Source organism: Plasmodium falciparum, assembly GCF_000002765.6.
Source record: "Plasmodium falciparum 3D7 genome assembly, chromosome: 2".
NCBI classification, from domain to species: Eukaryota; Apicomplexa; class Aconoidasida; order Haemosporida; family Plasmodiidae; genus Plasmodium; species Plasmodium falciparum.
This window is the reverse complement of record NC_037280.1, coordinates 165,198-181,740: the sequence shown is the minus strand read 5'-3', so window position 1 is coordinate 181,740 and position 16,543 is coordinate 165,198. Positions and strand designations below refer to the sequence as shown.

The following is a 16,543-nucleotide window of genomic DNA, read 5'->3' as shown; positions in this document are numbered from 1 at the left end:
ATCATCCTATTTTTAAATGTTTTGTTGTAATATAAAGGATACACAAAAAAAAAAAATATATATATATATATATATATTGATATATTTATTTATATATTGATATATTTATTTATATATTATTATATTTATTTATATTTATATATATATATATATATATTTTTTTTTTTTTTTTTTTTTTTTGTGTTAATTAGGGTTGGTTATTTTCCTTTTGCTTTCATATTTTTTGCTTTTTTTTTGAGGTATCTTTCATACCATTTGTGAGATGTTGTTTATTTTTTTTTCTTTTTTTCTCTTTAATTAGAAAAGATTTATTTTGAACTTGCTTTGAGATGCTTAGATATTGTTGTAGGTTTTCCTTTTTTATATGTATTTCATAATTACTTATATTGTTAGATTTTTTATGTTTATTGATTTTTTTTATGTTTAATATATCTGCATTAATTAACATGAGTGTCGTTAAAAAATTTCTGGATATTTCAAATTTGTCTTTATTCTTAATAAGTTTAGTAAATAATATGTTTTCACCGTTATTTATTGTATAGTTAATAATATTCTTCTTATAAAGATCCAAATCGTATTTTGGTTGCCTTTTCAAAATTTCTAGTTTTTCCTCCAGAAAGGCATTCCACTTGCTGACTCTACAAAAGGGAATATAAAATAAAAAATGAATATACATATGGGTTAATATATATATATATATATATGATATATATATGTATATATATATATTTTTTTTGTTTAAATTCTAAAAGAATTCTTATATATATAAAATATATATATATTATAACACTATATACATTTTCCCCTTTTTATTACCTGTCTTGCAATTCTTGGTCGTCATTCATAATAAATGTATTATCGAGATGGTCGTTTTCGAAAATAGCTATAGGTATATTATCCATTTCATCATTTAATATATTTTTGTCTGTAATATTTTCAAAGTTAATATTTTCTTCTATATGATTTTTATTATCTTCATTTTTTTGTTCGTCATACTCATCATCTCTTAAAATGTCAAATTCATATATAGGTTTATCATCAAAAAGGTTCACCGAAAAAAATTTTTCAAAATCATTTTTTTTTTTAAGTGTTTTTATGAAATTGTATATTAATGGTTCTAGATGATAGTATGAAAAATTCAACCCTAATTTTTGGATATATAATTCTGGAATTTTTATTTGATTAAATAATTTTTGATCATTTGAGAAATTGTTAATATTTGAATATATAATGAGATTTTTTTGTTTTTCATCTTTCATATTGTTTATAATATTAGTTTCATCATTAGTTTGATTATTGTTTGTGTTTTTATGAAGATCATTTATATTTGTATTGTATAAAATGAGGCTTTTATAAAAATATTCATCAAAATATATCATATCATCATCAATCAAATGATCAAATTGGATTATATTATTAGAAATATAATAATTATAAAATGGACTATCATAACATTTTGTATTATCCTTATATTTTGGAACGTCAATATTATTATTTTCTTTATGATCATTTTTTTTTTTTGTTTGTTCATTATATATCTCATATGCTTCCTTTTGTATAGCTCTTTCTTGTTGATTTGTGTTATATATTTCTTTGATTATGTGACGTTTCATTATTTCAAGTATATAATTTGGTTGCATGTATCTAAAGAAGTCTTGATAATTTTTGATATTATAACAATGTAACATATAATAATTGGGCAGGGGTCTATTTAAATCATATTTTTGTAAATGATGATTATTATTAATATGATGAGTATCCATGTGTGTATTTTCTTCTAAAGGATGTAATTTTTTTTGTTGTTGCTTAAATTTGTTGAGAATAGATTTTTTATTTTTTAATATACCTAAAGAAAAATCATAATCAAAAAAATCTTGTTTAAATAAAAAAATATCGAAACATATATTTTTATTTATTATATCTGTTATATGATTATATAGTTTATATATATGATCCATATTTTTATTTTCTACAACATATTTACTCAAAGTATTTGAAGATAAATATGTTGAACGTCTAGAAAAAAAATCATATTTTTCAAATAAGATAGTACTATTTTTATTTTGTATAGAAAAATTATAAGGATCATCTATAAATACGTTATAATCATTTATATCTAATAATAAGATACCATCATTTTCAATAAATATTTTTTCAAAATTTAATGTGTTCACAGAATTATTATCTGTAATTTCAAATTCATTAATAGCATCTATATCATTGTCTTTGTTTTTATTATCTTTTTCTTTATCTTCCTCATTATTATTAAAATTTGTTTTTCTTTTATCTTCATTTATATCTTTAGTTTTTTTAATATTATCAGAAAAAAGAAAAGTTGGAAATGGTATCGTTTTAATTAATATATCATCTTCAATTATATCATTATCATGTTGTGTATTTTTCATATTTTTTATTTCGTTAATATATAAATATTCTTCTTCATCAGACATTATCAACTGGTTTTTTTTTGATGACGAGTTATGTTTATTTTCTTTATAAATATTATATAATGTATTATGTGCTAAATTATGTAAATGCTCAATTTTTTGACTAAATATTTTTACACAATTTTCAACAAATATAGCAGCGGACGTAAAATTATCCACTACCTCTTTTTCATATTCGTTTTCCCCTAAACCTTTATCAATATTTTCTAGTACATTTCTATCTAAACAATTTAAAAAACCTTGTATGGTACTCGACAAATCGAAATTTATGCACTCATTCGTATTATTACATTTTTGTAAATTTTGTATTAAGAGGTTCAACTCATCTGTCGTAGACATTTTAAAAAAAAAAAGGGGCGGAGAGAAGAAAATTTTGTGATATTAGTAAAAAGAAACAATCATGGGTGTTATTTGGTTTAGTGTAAATAATGTGTGGGAATCGTGGCTAGTTAAAAAAAAAAAAAAAAAAAAAAAAAAAAAAAAAAAAATATATATATAAATGAAAGATGAATATATATATATATATATATATATATATATTTATTTATTTATTTATTTATTTATTTATTTATAATGTTATATTATAGTTTGAAATGTAGAGCAGGTTTTATAGTAAATATATTTATATTGTAATAAAATTATTCTTTAGAAAATTTAACATGACACGGTACATATAGGGTGAAATATAATTAATAAGGGAAGCAAAAAAATATGTTATATATATATATATATATATGTATATATATTATTACTTCTATTTTTATACTATTACATTTTATAATTTTTCAAAAAAAAAGTAACAAAAGAGTGTTTATGATAAGCAAATTGTCTAATGATATTTGAAAGACAGGATATATCCTCCCTCAAATAAATTAAAAAAAATAAATTCAATATGTGTAGTTTATTATTCATATATATTTTTACGTTGATATTTACATATAAATATAAATATATATATATATATATATATATATATATATATATATATATATTTTAATCATGGTAATTAACTATTACACTTTTTTTTAACAACTTATGTAATGAATATTTATCAGCGAAATTCCTAAATTGTTCAAAATTTTTTATTCTTTTTTGTTTATAATCATCAAAAACTAAAGATTCATTAGTTTCACATTTTAGTTTTATAAGTTTCCTAAATGTATTAATATTCTCTATATTATTAAGAAATATATGATGTAATTTACTAGGAAGTTTATGTAAATTTTTTAAAATATTTTCAATATTATGATATTCTTTTAATAAGCATTTACTTGTTTTGTCACCTATATAAGGTACTCCAGATATCCCATCTGTTTTATCTCCTGTTAGAATTAAATAATCACTATATTGAGAGGGTAATATTTCATGTTCTTCATAAAATAAATGTGAATTTACTAAACGATATTTTTTATTTGGTTGACATATGGATATATCCATATTATATGTCTCATTATTATATTCTAATAATTGTAATAGATCCTTATCACTGGAAACAACAATAACTCGAAATTTTTTTTTTTTATCTATATTATTTGTTGCAACATTTTCATGGCATGATACGTTTTCCTCAGCATATATATTATCATAAAAATTATTATATGCATCGTCATTTATGTGATAGTGATCATCATCGTTTATGTTATAGTGATCATCATCATTAGTGTTGTAGTATTCGTAGTATTCGTAGTCGTTTAGATGATCGTTTGTGTGATCGTTTGTGTGATCGTTTGTGTGATCGTTTGTGTGATCGTTTGTGTGATCGTTTGTGTGATCATTTATGTGATCATTTATGTTACCATTTATGTGATCATTTATGTTACCATTTATGTGATCATTTACGTTACCATTTGTGTGATCATTTACGTTACCATTTATGTTACCATTTATATGATTGGGTTCCTTATCAAATATCTTATTCGTTCCAATACTCCCTGCATTATCATATACATTATTTTTCATATAGGTATACATTGGAGGAGGTTCTTTTTCTTGGTGATTATTAACGAAGGAAAAATCCTTTTGTTTTTTTTCTTTTAATGTATTACTAATATTATCAACAATTCTTGCTATATAATCATCACTCTCAATATTGGTTGAGCTAATTGTTTTAATTCCTATAGTATCACAAAAGTTACTTACAATTTTTAGTTGTTCATATAATTCATCCGGGTTTTTCCGTCTAAAAATTTTATAATTTGCATAAATTTTTTTCTTATCATTATTAGATGTCTTAGAATCAAATATGATAGCTATATATGTAGGTAAAAATAAATTATATATTTTATTTAATGATTGTATAAATCCATATATAGTACTTAAATTTACATCATTATCATTTTTTAAAAACGGCATACCAAAAAAATTTTTAAATAATATAGACGATCCATCAACTATTAAAAACGTTTCATAATCATCATTAATTTGATTACTACTTTTATTGTTGCGTTTAGATGTAGTTTTTTTTTTTTTTTTTTTTTCTTCTATATCATTATCTATTTGTTGAATATACTCATTTTTTTCAACATATCTTTTGTTCACACTTTTTATTCTATGTATAAATTTACTTGAACATAAATTTAATTTTACAGATGGTTTTATAAAAAATAAATCATTTTTCGCTCTTTGAATATTATTTATAACATCATTATTATTTTTTTTTTTATATGCTTTACTATATATTAGAAAATATTTCACACAAAGAAGTATTATGTAAATACTTTTATTCATTTTTTTTTTTGTAGATTTTTATATGATCTTATGCTGAATATCATTCTTACTACAGTTTCATTGTGATATGAAGTTTGGAATCTTTTCATATATTCATATAATTAATATATGTATAAATATATGTATAAACATAATATTTTAAATATTTATTATCATTATATGTATTAATCGTTTAATATATATATATAAAAGAAAAAAAAAAAAAAAAAAATATATATATATATATATATATATATATATTAAAGTAAGGTCATATATTATAAATCATTATAGAAAAAAATAAAATAAAATAAAATATATATATATATATATATATATAATATAAGAAATTCCTTTGGAAATTATAATTATAAAGATTTTTCATAATATATAAAATACACATAATCATAAATATATTATATACATGTATGTTTATTTATTTATACTGAGAAAAATTATTTTATATATATATATATATATATGGAAGAATTACTCTACACATTTTGTTCAGTGTGAGTATATATAATTTTATCTTATATAAAAATAAATAAAGAACAAATAAAATAAAAAAAATTAAAATTGTTTGATTTGATTTTTTAAGTCTTGACATAATAGGACCCAAAACGTGTAGTTAATATGAATTAATAAATAAATAAATATATATATATATATATATATATATATATATACATATACCTATATATGTTTTTTTTTTTTTTTTTTTTCTCCTTATATACATAATTTGTATGTGTGTTTATATGAATATCTGTAAACAGGTACATACACAAAAAAAGGAGGAACTATATATGCCATTTTTCTGTTCACATTTTATATTTTAATAAAAAAGATGAAGGAAATATTATAAATTCGTGGCAATTAAAGATAGGAGATTCAAAACTTTATTTAATTTTTATAAGTTATAAAAATGTAATAAAAAGTATTAAGCATAAAAATAAAAGATAGTAAAAAAAAAAAAAAAAGAAAAGAAAAAAGAAAAAAAAAAGAAAAAAAATATATAATAATAATAATAAGAATAAACTATTAATGACAATAATATTTATAAAAATATTGTTAATAACCTTTCACTTTTCAAATGAACATATTTATTCATTTTAAAATATATACTATATATATATATATATATATTTTTTTTTTTTTTTTTTTTTTTTTTTTTTGAATATATATATTTGTAATTTTTACTTATATGGTGTTATAATCTTTTACTTCTACATTTTGTTTATGATCTTTAATGTTTCTTTCAATATGGCTATTATAAATTATCTTATATATGCTTAAGCATTTGTTGTCTACCTTTTTCATTTGTCCTATTTGTTCATACATTAAAAGTATTTCCTTATAAAAATTTTATTAAACTATTTACGTTATCTATTCCAAAAAAAAAAAAAAAAAAAAAAAAAAAAAAACACAAACAAATTAAAATATATAAGAAAAAAAATGAATATAAATTTATGTATGTGATGTTTATGTTTTGTTTCTAAATTGTATATAAATTCACATATTATATATATATATATATATATATATATATATACAATTTATAGTGTGCATTTTATATTTTCTTATAATATATAGGAGATTAAATCCAGATCGTTTTATATTTATTTATTTTAGTTTTCCACATTTTATATATTTCTTATTTATCAATACTTGTAAAATGTTACAATACATGAGAGAAAGGAAAAAATATGGAAAGCATATACCAAAAAGTCTATCATCAAAAATTAATAAAAGAAAATTAATACAAAAAAATATATGTACAAATTATAAGACTATAAAAATAATTGACATTTATGAAAATTTACCATATAATCAATTAAATAATGGAAGAACTAAAATTAAAGAAATTATATTAGCTAATGACGTTCTTGTTGTTTTGTTAATATCTGGAATTTCAAGAGCTTATAATATGATTAATGGAGAATTCTTATGTGAAATTAATCCGAACAATTTTTCTGTTGTACATACAATTGTCTATAATTCTTATAATAATACATTGATTATTGCATATGCTTCTTTTCCGGCACATTTACAATGTAAAGTTATTGATTGTAATGTAAGTCAACTACAAATTCGCAGAATAATAAAACATAAAAATGGACATATAAATAAAAATATATATATATATATATATATATGTGTAAGGATAATCTTACGAATTACCTGAACTGTTCATGTTATTATTTTATTTTACCTGAACGGTTTTTATTACATGAATATTTAAGCATATATATATATATATATATATTATATAATATTTTTATATATTTTATTTTTTTATTGTAATAGGATTTAAAACATGGGATAACTAATTCTTCGAAACTTGGTATATTATTTGGTACGTAATTTATACTTTCCTTTTTTTTTTTTTATGGATTAATGAGAAAAAAAAAAAAAAATTTAAATATGAGTAATTCGATTTGTTTTTGTTTTTAAATTATGAATGATTATTATTATGTAGAAAGGGTTATATTAAGTCACCCAGCTTTTTTTGAATTTTGCGGTACAAATTGAGGATAATGTAGAAAAAAAAAATATAATAAAAATATATATATATATATATATATATAGTTTATCATTTGTTTTATATTTATCGATGATTTCTTTAAGAAACTAATGGTAGAATAGGTGCTGCAAATTTAAATACAAATTCGTACACCTTCTGGAATATGGAAACATATGAGCCTGTATTTGAAATAGAGGAAGAATTTCAAGAAATAAGGTTCATAGAAATATAAAATAAAAATATACCAATATGATATTTGTATTTTGATTATAATGAGAAAAAGAAATATATTTTTATTACATACATGGGCCCATATATATATATATAATAAAATAAATAACATAAATATTTGTTATGTTAATTTTATATTATGATGAATATATACATTTATAGAGTATCTGATGGGTTGGTAGCTATGTTTAAGCAACCCGTAAATAATACAATTCCTCTAGCTTTATTCGATATACAAAATGGAGAAAGACTTGTAAAATGAAAAATATATAAAAGTGCCTCAGTATTTGTTTTATATAAAATAAATAAATAAATAAATAAATATATATATATATATATATATATATATATATATATATAAGGTGTATATATCTACTTTTTATTATTATTCTATTAAATAAGGTCGAAACGGTTATTTCCATTTTGCCCAGGAGGGAAATGCAGTTTTTGGAACTCCTTGTGTCGAAATTATTAGTAATATATAAATTGATAGATTAATATTTTAATAAATGAAAAAAAAAAAATATCTAATTATTTATATTAATTAATATGATCGGTTATTATTTTTTTTAAAGAATGTGTTATATGGATGAATAGTTATAACAAATTAATACTTTTATTTTATTTTATTTGTAGATAAAGCAAGAAGGTTCTTCCCTTAGAATTTATGATTTACTAAAAAAGACAAGACAGAAAGTGAAGAATACTTATACTTTTCAACCCAGCGCTTTTGTATTTTATGATGTAAATATGGGAAACAAAAAAAAAAAAAAAAAAAAAAAATATATATATATATATATATATATATATATATAGCCCATTTATGGTTCCTCGTTACATTGTAAAAAGAATATATAAACTTATATAAGAATTTTTATATTTTATATTAATATTTTATCAACATTCTTGACAATCCATGTAGCATCCTTCTCCAATAAATGGAAAAGTGTACAACAATGAAGTATGAGATTATATAAAATAAAAATAGAGTAAATGAACATATATATATATATTATATTATTGTTGTTTTTTCTTATGTGGATAATTTTTGAATATTTTTTTTTTTTTTAGATAAGCAAAAAATTTTTTACGATATCAAACAATTTGATAGAATTTTGGGAATTAGATTCCTTCATGTTGAGGAAAATGTACACTATATATGTACCAGGTGTCAATTTTTAAAAAAAAAATATATATATATATATATATATATATATATATGTACATATCTTATTATATTTATTCCTATATATTGCATTTTTTTTTTTTTTTTTTTTTTTTTTTTTTTTTTTGATTTTAGGTTTACGAGACCCTGATTTATGTAACCACAGTTTGATGGCCGAGATTTTATGCATTTATAGTTCCAACGCTTTTGAGAAGATAAGAAAATATGACAATTTATTCACTTATGTTGATTACGGTAATTTAAAAGAAAGTGAATTATATAAGAAGAGGAATGAAGAAGAGAGCAGTTTCTTATATAAGAAAAGAATATTAAGTAATAATATTCAAGATAAGAAATTAAAGTTTGACATTAAAAAAGAACAGTTTAATTATGGGGCTCTTTTATTTTTTTCTTTAAATGATGGTGAATTTTTAAATTATATTTCTGAAAATATATGTGGTAATTCAGTAGAAGTACTTGCTTCGAATAATTCCATGACCGTAAATGAGAAAAAAAAAAAAAAAAAAAATAAAAATAAAAATAAAATAAAATAAAATAAAAATAAAATAAAATAAAATAAAAACAATTTACGAGAGCACATTTGAACTTATATAATATTATACGTATGATATAATATATATATATATATATTTGTATGTATGCAATTTTTCTTTTATGGTTCCTTTTTAGACTCTTGTGTGCGGAGATGATAAGGGTTTTATCCGCATTTTAAGAAATAACCCAAAATATGATGATTTCGAAATAAAGAATACACAGATGATTCGAGTATGTATTATATGAAAATTTCTTGGATACATATTTTTAGATGTATCTATTATATAAATATAAATATATATATATATATATATATATATATTTCATATATGTGGATATTTTTATATTTGAATAAACAAGAAATAATATTGTTTTCGTATGTATTATTTAGGACGTTGATAAAGAATGCTGCACTAAACTATTTAATAATAAAATAATTAAGATAGACGAGAGAAGAAGAAATTCATACCAAACGAAAAGAAAAAAGAGTATCGACAAACAACAGGATTTGTTAAAGAAGGCTAAGATGGAGAACTTTTCTGATCATTAAAATGTGGAACTAAGGAATGGAATAAGTTTATAAATATATATATATGGAATTATTCACATCTTCTTTTTTTTTTTTAAATAAATTATAGTAACATTTTAATAATAATATAAATTATTATATATTTATTTTATTTATTATAATATCTCACATTAATATTATATAATATATTTTTTTATATTATTCCTTTTTATAATATATGTTTTTATGGAGTCAGTACCTATAATAATATGTATATGTATATATATACATATATATATATATATTTATTTATTAAAGAAAAAAAAAAAGAAAAAGGAAAAAAAAAATTTATTTGTTTTTATTATTAATTATTATAATATTATAATATTATTATTTTATTATATATTTATAAATTTATCATATGTCACTTTTTTTTTTTTTTTATTTTTTTTTTTTTTTTTTTTTGATGTTGAATTGAAAAAAGAATATATAAAATATAAAGTGAATAATAATAAAATTAAAATTAAAAATAAAATTAAAAATAAAATTAAAAATAAAATTAAAAATAAAATTAAAAATAAAATTAAAAATAAAATTAAAAATAAAAATAAAAATAAAAATGTAATTAATAAAAGCTATCCTTTTGATATTTGGTTGTTGTTACAAGAAATATAGGTATGAAGGAAATATACCATATGGAAAAAAAAAAATTATACATACATAATATATAATATATATATTATATATTTAATATTATGGGTAATTTTTTTTTTTTTCAAAGTTATAATATAATTTATAATATATATATATATATATTATATATGTATGTAGAAAATTTCTTAATATAAAATATATATTTATATTATAATATTTATGATTTATATATATAGAAAATTTATTTATTTATTTATTATTATTATTTTTTTTTTTTATTACTTAATATTTTATTTCTTACTGTTCTTTGCTATTTTATAAGAAAAAAAAAATATATTATATATATATATATATATTTAGGAAAATCATTTTAGAGAAATATTTATATGATTATGATCATATATATATTTTTAAATATAATTATATATATGTATTTGTAATTTTTCAAGGGTAAAGAATTTTAAATATATATACAATATATATATAACAGTATATTAATTAAAAATATAATATATATTATATATATTATATATATTATTATAATATTGAGCTTTTCCCGTTTATATTGCTTTAATTAAATAAAAAAATAAAAAAATAAAAATATAAAAAAATAAAAATGTATAAATAATAAAATTTACTCTTATTTAGCAGATAAATATTTTGATATATATATATTTATATATATGTATGTAGTGTGACGGTACCAATATAAATGGATATATATTAAAATTTTTTTTTTTTTGGTGTTATATATTTTTATATTGTTACGTATTATTTAAATAAATATTTAAAATTTTTATGATTTGAAGAAATAATGAATAACGATTCAGTGACGTGGGAAATATTGGGTAAAGGGAAATGTTCCTTTAAGAAAAAAGTGGATACTGAAATATTTTGTTTAAATGAATATAATGTAACAGGTTTATGTACAAAAGCAAATTGTCCGCTAAGTAATAGTGTATATTCTACAATAATATTAGATAAGGGTGAAATATATTTATATATGAAATCTGTTGAAAGAGCACATTTACCTAGTGCCTTATGGAGTAGGGTTCTTTTGAGTTTAAACAAAAAGGAAGCTTTTAATGTTATTTATAAAGAGTTAAAATTTACACAGAATATAAAACATATAAAGAAATGTATGAAGAGATATGTAAGGATAAAAGAAATATTAAAGAGGAGTAGAAAACTCATATTACAAAAACAAGTAAAAATGATGCCTATTAAGAAGAAAACGGAAAGGAGAGATAAAACAAGAGAAAAAAAAGCTTTAAAAGCTGCAAACCTTTTAAATAACGTAGAAAAGGAATTGTTGAATAGATTAAATACTGGAATTTATGGATCTCTATATAAGTTCTTAACTCCTAAAAAGAAAATGAAAAATAAGGATTCTGAGTTAACAAAAATATTTGATGTGATGGGGGAGAATAAAGATGAAATGAAAAAGAAGGGGAAAAAAGGAAAGGACGAAAATGTAAATTATGAGACAATGTCTCAGGAGGGGGGAGGCCAGGAGGATGATGATGAAGATGTGGATATGGATGATGATGATGAGGATGTAGATATGGATGATGAAGATGAGGATGTAGATATGGATGATGAAGATGAGGATGTAGATATGGATGATGAAGATGAGGATGTAGATATGGATGATGAAGATGAGGATGTAGATATGGATGATGAAGATGAGGATGTAGATATGGATGATGAAGATGAGGATGTAGATATGGATGATGTTGATGATGATGATGAAGATGTAGATATGGATGATGTTGATGATGATGATGAAGATGTAGATATGGATGATGTTGGTGATGATGATGATGAAGGTGGTATATATGATGATAATGATGAGGATGACTATGATAATTATAATGATAATGATAAAGACAGCGTTGAAGAAAGTACCTCAATAAGTAATGATAAAAAGAAGAAAAAGAAGAGAAAGAGAAAAGAATACAAAAAGGAATATGTTGACAATGAGCACATAAAAAATTTACAAGCAAATGGGAAGCTGGCAATGGACGATGATGAAATAGAAGAAATGAATCATAATTTTAGAAGAAAAAAAAAATCAAATAGTAAAAAGGAAAAAGGTAAATATTGTATGTGATTTTGTGATATAATGAATATGCATATATATATAAATATATATATAAATATATATATATATATATATATATATATTTATTTATTTATTTATTTATATTTTGTTTTTCCACTTTTTATAGGCAAGAAGAAGATTAAAATGGTTTACGAAAATGACTAAACAGTTATGTAGAAGATAGAAGAAAAAATATATTTATATGGAAACATATTAATATATAAAATGATAAAAGGTGAATAATTTCGCCTATAGTTATATTTTTTTTTTTTTTTTTTTTTTTTTTTTTTTTTTCTAATAATTCATTATTATATCTTTTGTGTTATTTTAATTTTTGTTTCAAATTTTGAATAATTAAAAAAAATAAATTAAAATGAGAAAAAAAAAAAAAAGAAAAATTTACAAAAAAAATTACAATTAAAATATATAAAAATTGTTATGTATGTATGAATATAACTCTTTTTATTTATTTATTTTTTAAAAATAATATTCTTGTTTTTAAAAGATTATTATTTCATTACTACTTTGTTTGTTTGTATGTATGTGTGTTTGTTTCTTTTTTATTATTATTATTTCCCTTTTGTATATATTAACTTGAAAAAAAAGAAAAAACATATATATTTTAATAAAAAAAGGAAATTATATATATATATATATATATATATATATATATAAATATTTATTTATTTAATATAAATGTTATATGTGTGTCTACTGATATAATAGGTTGTATAAATAAATAAATAGATATAAATATGTTTTTATATATATACATATGGATATATTTTGTTTGATTTATTCTTCCAACTTTATGTTTATAGAAAAGTCCTCTGTATCTTCAGAATTGGTATCAACTTCATTAAACGTTTTTGCATATTTTTTTTCAAGTAGTATGATATTGGAGCATAGATTTTCTAGAGAGCATATGTGCATATCATGCATTGATGTAATATATGTATATTTGGAGAATAGAGCATATAAATCTTTTTTATAATTATTATCATTTTTATGATATGCTGCTAGTTCTTTACAGAATGTATTTAGGAAATTATGTAGATGAAAATTATATGTATATAAGATATTATATAATATATTTCTAATAACAAAAAAAGAATTATTTGATATGATACATTTATGTATTACATTTATTAATTTTTTAATATTTGAATTAATGATTAGTTTAATAATTTTTTTGATATCTGGAAATTTATGTAGTTGTATTATATATAATAATGCTAATATAAGTGGTATATCAAAATTACAATAATTTAAAACATTAATAATATATTGTTTTTTTTGATTATTAAGATTATTGATTTTATAATTTGTTTTTAGAAAGTCTAATATATGATTATTAAATAATATTTTATCTGGTTTGGGTATACGTATATATAAACAATTATGTAGGAAGGTATCATTTAAGGCATGAGTACTGTGTATAAAAATAAGTACATTACATTTTTTTAACTTATTCAAAAAATTTTTTCTATAATATTCATTTAGACTATCAAAAGCTTCAAGAATAATAATTCTTAATAATTTGTATTTATTTGTTTTAACAATATCTTGTATAGCTTGATTGAATGAATTCATATCTAGATACATTAATTGTGAACATAATATATGTGTAATACATTTATTGTGATAAATAATATGATCTTTATTATTGTATGTATTATATTTATTATTATATTTTTGACTAGGAAGATAATGATATACCCCACTATTATTATTACTACTACTATTAATATTATTACTATTATTATTATTATTATTAATGTTAATATTATTTTTTTTTCTATTCTTCTTATTCCTATTTGTGTTATTTATACTTGTACTTAAACTTGTTGTTGTACTTTCATTAGTACTATCATTCATATTATGATCACTACTATTAATATCTTTATTTTGATTATCACTACTATTAATATCTTTATTATGATTATCACTACTCATACTTTCTTCTTCTTTGTTTGGACTTGAACTCATCATAATATCTTTACTTTGACTATCACTATATATGTCTCTTAATTTGCTGTCGCTTCTTATGGTTTCATTATCTTCTTCTTCGTCATCTTGTATATTATATTTTTTTTGAAGATAATGTTCTTTATTATTTATATTAGTATGCCTCATAATAATATTTTTATTTCTATTATTATCTGAGCCTACTTTATTTAGATCATCACTTATACTATCGGCTGTATAACTTTGATTTGTATGAATGTTTGAATTTTTTTCATGTATAAATAAATCCTTATCAAACATTTTTAATTTATATATAACATAATATATAATAATCATAATATTAAAATGTCCAAAGAAAAAAAACATATTAATTATGGTCTTATTATTATTATTATTTTTAATTGTTAATGATAATAAACAATCTTTATTTTTATCTTGCTCCATTACATTTGTTACACCATCATCATTATTATTATTATTTTTTAAATTATTTTCTTTATCGACCAAATTAAAATAATTACGTATGGTATTTGTGTTATTTTCTTTTTTCTTTTTCTTCTTCTTTTTATTATTATTATCATTTCCTTTTTTTCTCTCATGGATTTCTTTCATATTTTCATTCGCATAATTTCTAATAATATGATCAATTAATGTGTTAATCTTTATAAACGTTTCATTATTACATTTTTCTAAAATAATTTCGATTTGTTCAAAAATATTCATATAAAGACTCATTGGGTTAACTCACAGAAAAAAAAAAAAATAAAAAAAAAATATATATATATATGTATATATATATATATGTTGTAGGGGTGGTTGCGTATGAACATACGAATGTACTAATATACACATATAATACACTTATATAAATAAATACATATATATTAACTTTCCAATTTTTTTTATTCTTTCTCCTGGTCATCTAAGGCAGAAGAAAAAGACGAGCACATATCATCCACAGGTAATATTAAAAAAAAAAAAAAAAAAAAAAAAAGAAGAAGAAGAAATAAGATAAGAAAAAAAAAGGATAAGATAAGAAAAAATAAGATAAGATAAGAAAAAAAAAGGATAAGATAAGAAAAAAAAGGATAAGATAAGAAAAAATAAGATAAGATATGAAAAAATAAGATAAGAAAAAAAAAAAAAAAAAAAAAAAAAGTATAAAAATATCCTTAAATGTGCATTCCAAAGTTATTTATAAAATATATTTATATATGGGATGATCTAGTTTTACTTTTTTTTTTTTTCTTTTTTTTTTTTTTTCTTATTTTTTTTTTTTCTTATTTTTTTCATTTTTCTTTTTTTTTTCGTTTTTCTTTTATTTCCTAATGAATCGAAAAGGAAAGGAGGGTGTAATGATATTTCATCATAGTGCAATATGGCATATAAATATATAAGTATTATATATATATGAATATATAAAAATATATATTTATTTATATATATGTTATAATATATTTGTAATGTGTATATTATAAAAAGGTAAGTTAATATATATATATATATATATATATATTTATATATTTATATATTTTGTATTCTTTTAGGAATTCCTTTTCATGAGGGTATATTACCTTTTTTTACATTATACACATATTATTATTATTAATTTTTTTTTTTTTTTTTTTAAATTATATATTTTCTGAATAGATAGTAGTATATATATATATATATATATATA

The 16,543-nt window shown here is 19.2% G+C and overlaps 5 protein-coding genes across 5 annotated transcripts; 2 read left to right on the top strand and 3 right to left on the bottom strand.

Moving 5' to 3' along the window:
- Nucleotides 1-214: 214 nt before the first annotated feature.
- On the bottom strand, nucleotides 215-2,786 carry PF3D7_0204000 (condensin-2 complex subunit H2, putative; the record flags this gene model as incomplete). Its single annotated transcript, XM_001349516.1, has 2 exons — nucleotides 215-638; nucleotides 817-2,786. 2 exons carry the CDS (start codon nucleotides 2,784-2,786, stop codon nucleotides 215-217), a joined length of 2,394 nt encoding a protein of 797 aa, XP_001349552.1.
- Nucleotides 2,787-3,440: 654 nt separating this feature from the next.
- On the bottom strand, nucleotides 3,441-5,174 carry PF3D7_0203900 (5'-3' exonuclease, N-terminal resolvase-like domain, putative; the record flags this gene model as incomplete). Its single annotated transcript, XM_001349515.1, has 1 exon — nucleotides 3,441-5,174. One exon carries the CDS (start codon nucleotides 5,172-5,174, stop codon nucleotides 3,441-3,443), a length of 1,734 nt encoding a protein of 577 aa, XP_001349551.1.
- Nucleotides 5,175-6,828: 1,654 nt separating this feature from the next.
- On the top strand, nucleotides 6,829-10,178 carry PF3D7_0203800 (conserved Plasmodium protein, unknown function; the record flags this gene model as incomplete). Its single annotated transcript, XM_001349514.2, has 12 exons — nucleotides 6,829-7,227; nucleotides 7,461-7,509; nucleotides 7,633-7,674; nucleotides 7,782-7,893; nucleotides 8,071-8,161; nucleotides 8,311-8,382; nucleotides 8,545-8,652; nucleotides 8,831-8,869; nucleotides 8,980-9,076; nucleotides 9,209-9,573; nucleotides 9,764-9,859; nucleotides 10,020-10,178. The coding sequence occupies 12 exons, from the start codon at nucleotides 6,829-6,831 to the stop codon at nucleotides 10,176-10,178; spliced, it is 1,629 nt and encodes a 542-aa protein (XP_001349550.2).
- A 1,426-nt stretch (nucleotides 10,179-11,604) lies between these two features.
- PF3D7_0203700 (protein MAK16, putative) lies at nucleotides 11,605-13,059 on the top strand (the record flags this gene model as incomplete). The annotated part of the gene is made up of 2 exons (XM_024473260.1): nucleotides 11,605-12,886; nucleotides 13,022-13,059. 2 exons carry the CDS (start codon nucleotides 11,605-11,607, stop codon nucleotides 13,057-13,059), a joined length of 1,320 nt encoding a protein of 439 aa, XP_024329072.1.
- A 630-nt stretch (nucleotides 13,060-13,689) lies between these two features.
- On the bottom strand, nucleotides 13,690-15,597 carry PF3D7_0203600 (conserved Plasmodium protein, unknown function; the record flags this gene model as incomplete). Its single annotated transcript, XM_001349511.1, has 1 exon — nucleotides 13,690-15,597. One exon carries the CDS (start codon nucleotides 15,595-15,597, stop codon nucleotides 13,690-13,692), a length of 1,908 nt encoding a protein of 635 aa, XP_001349547.1.
- Nucleotides 15,598-16,543: the final 946 nt, after the last annotated feature.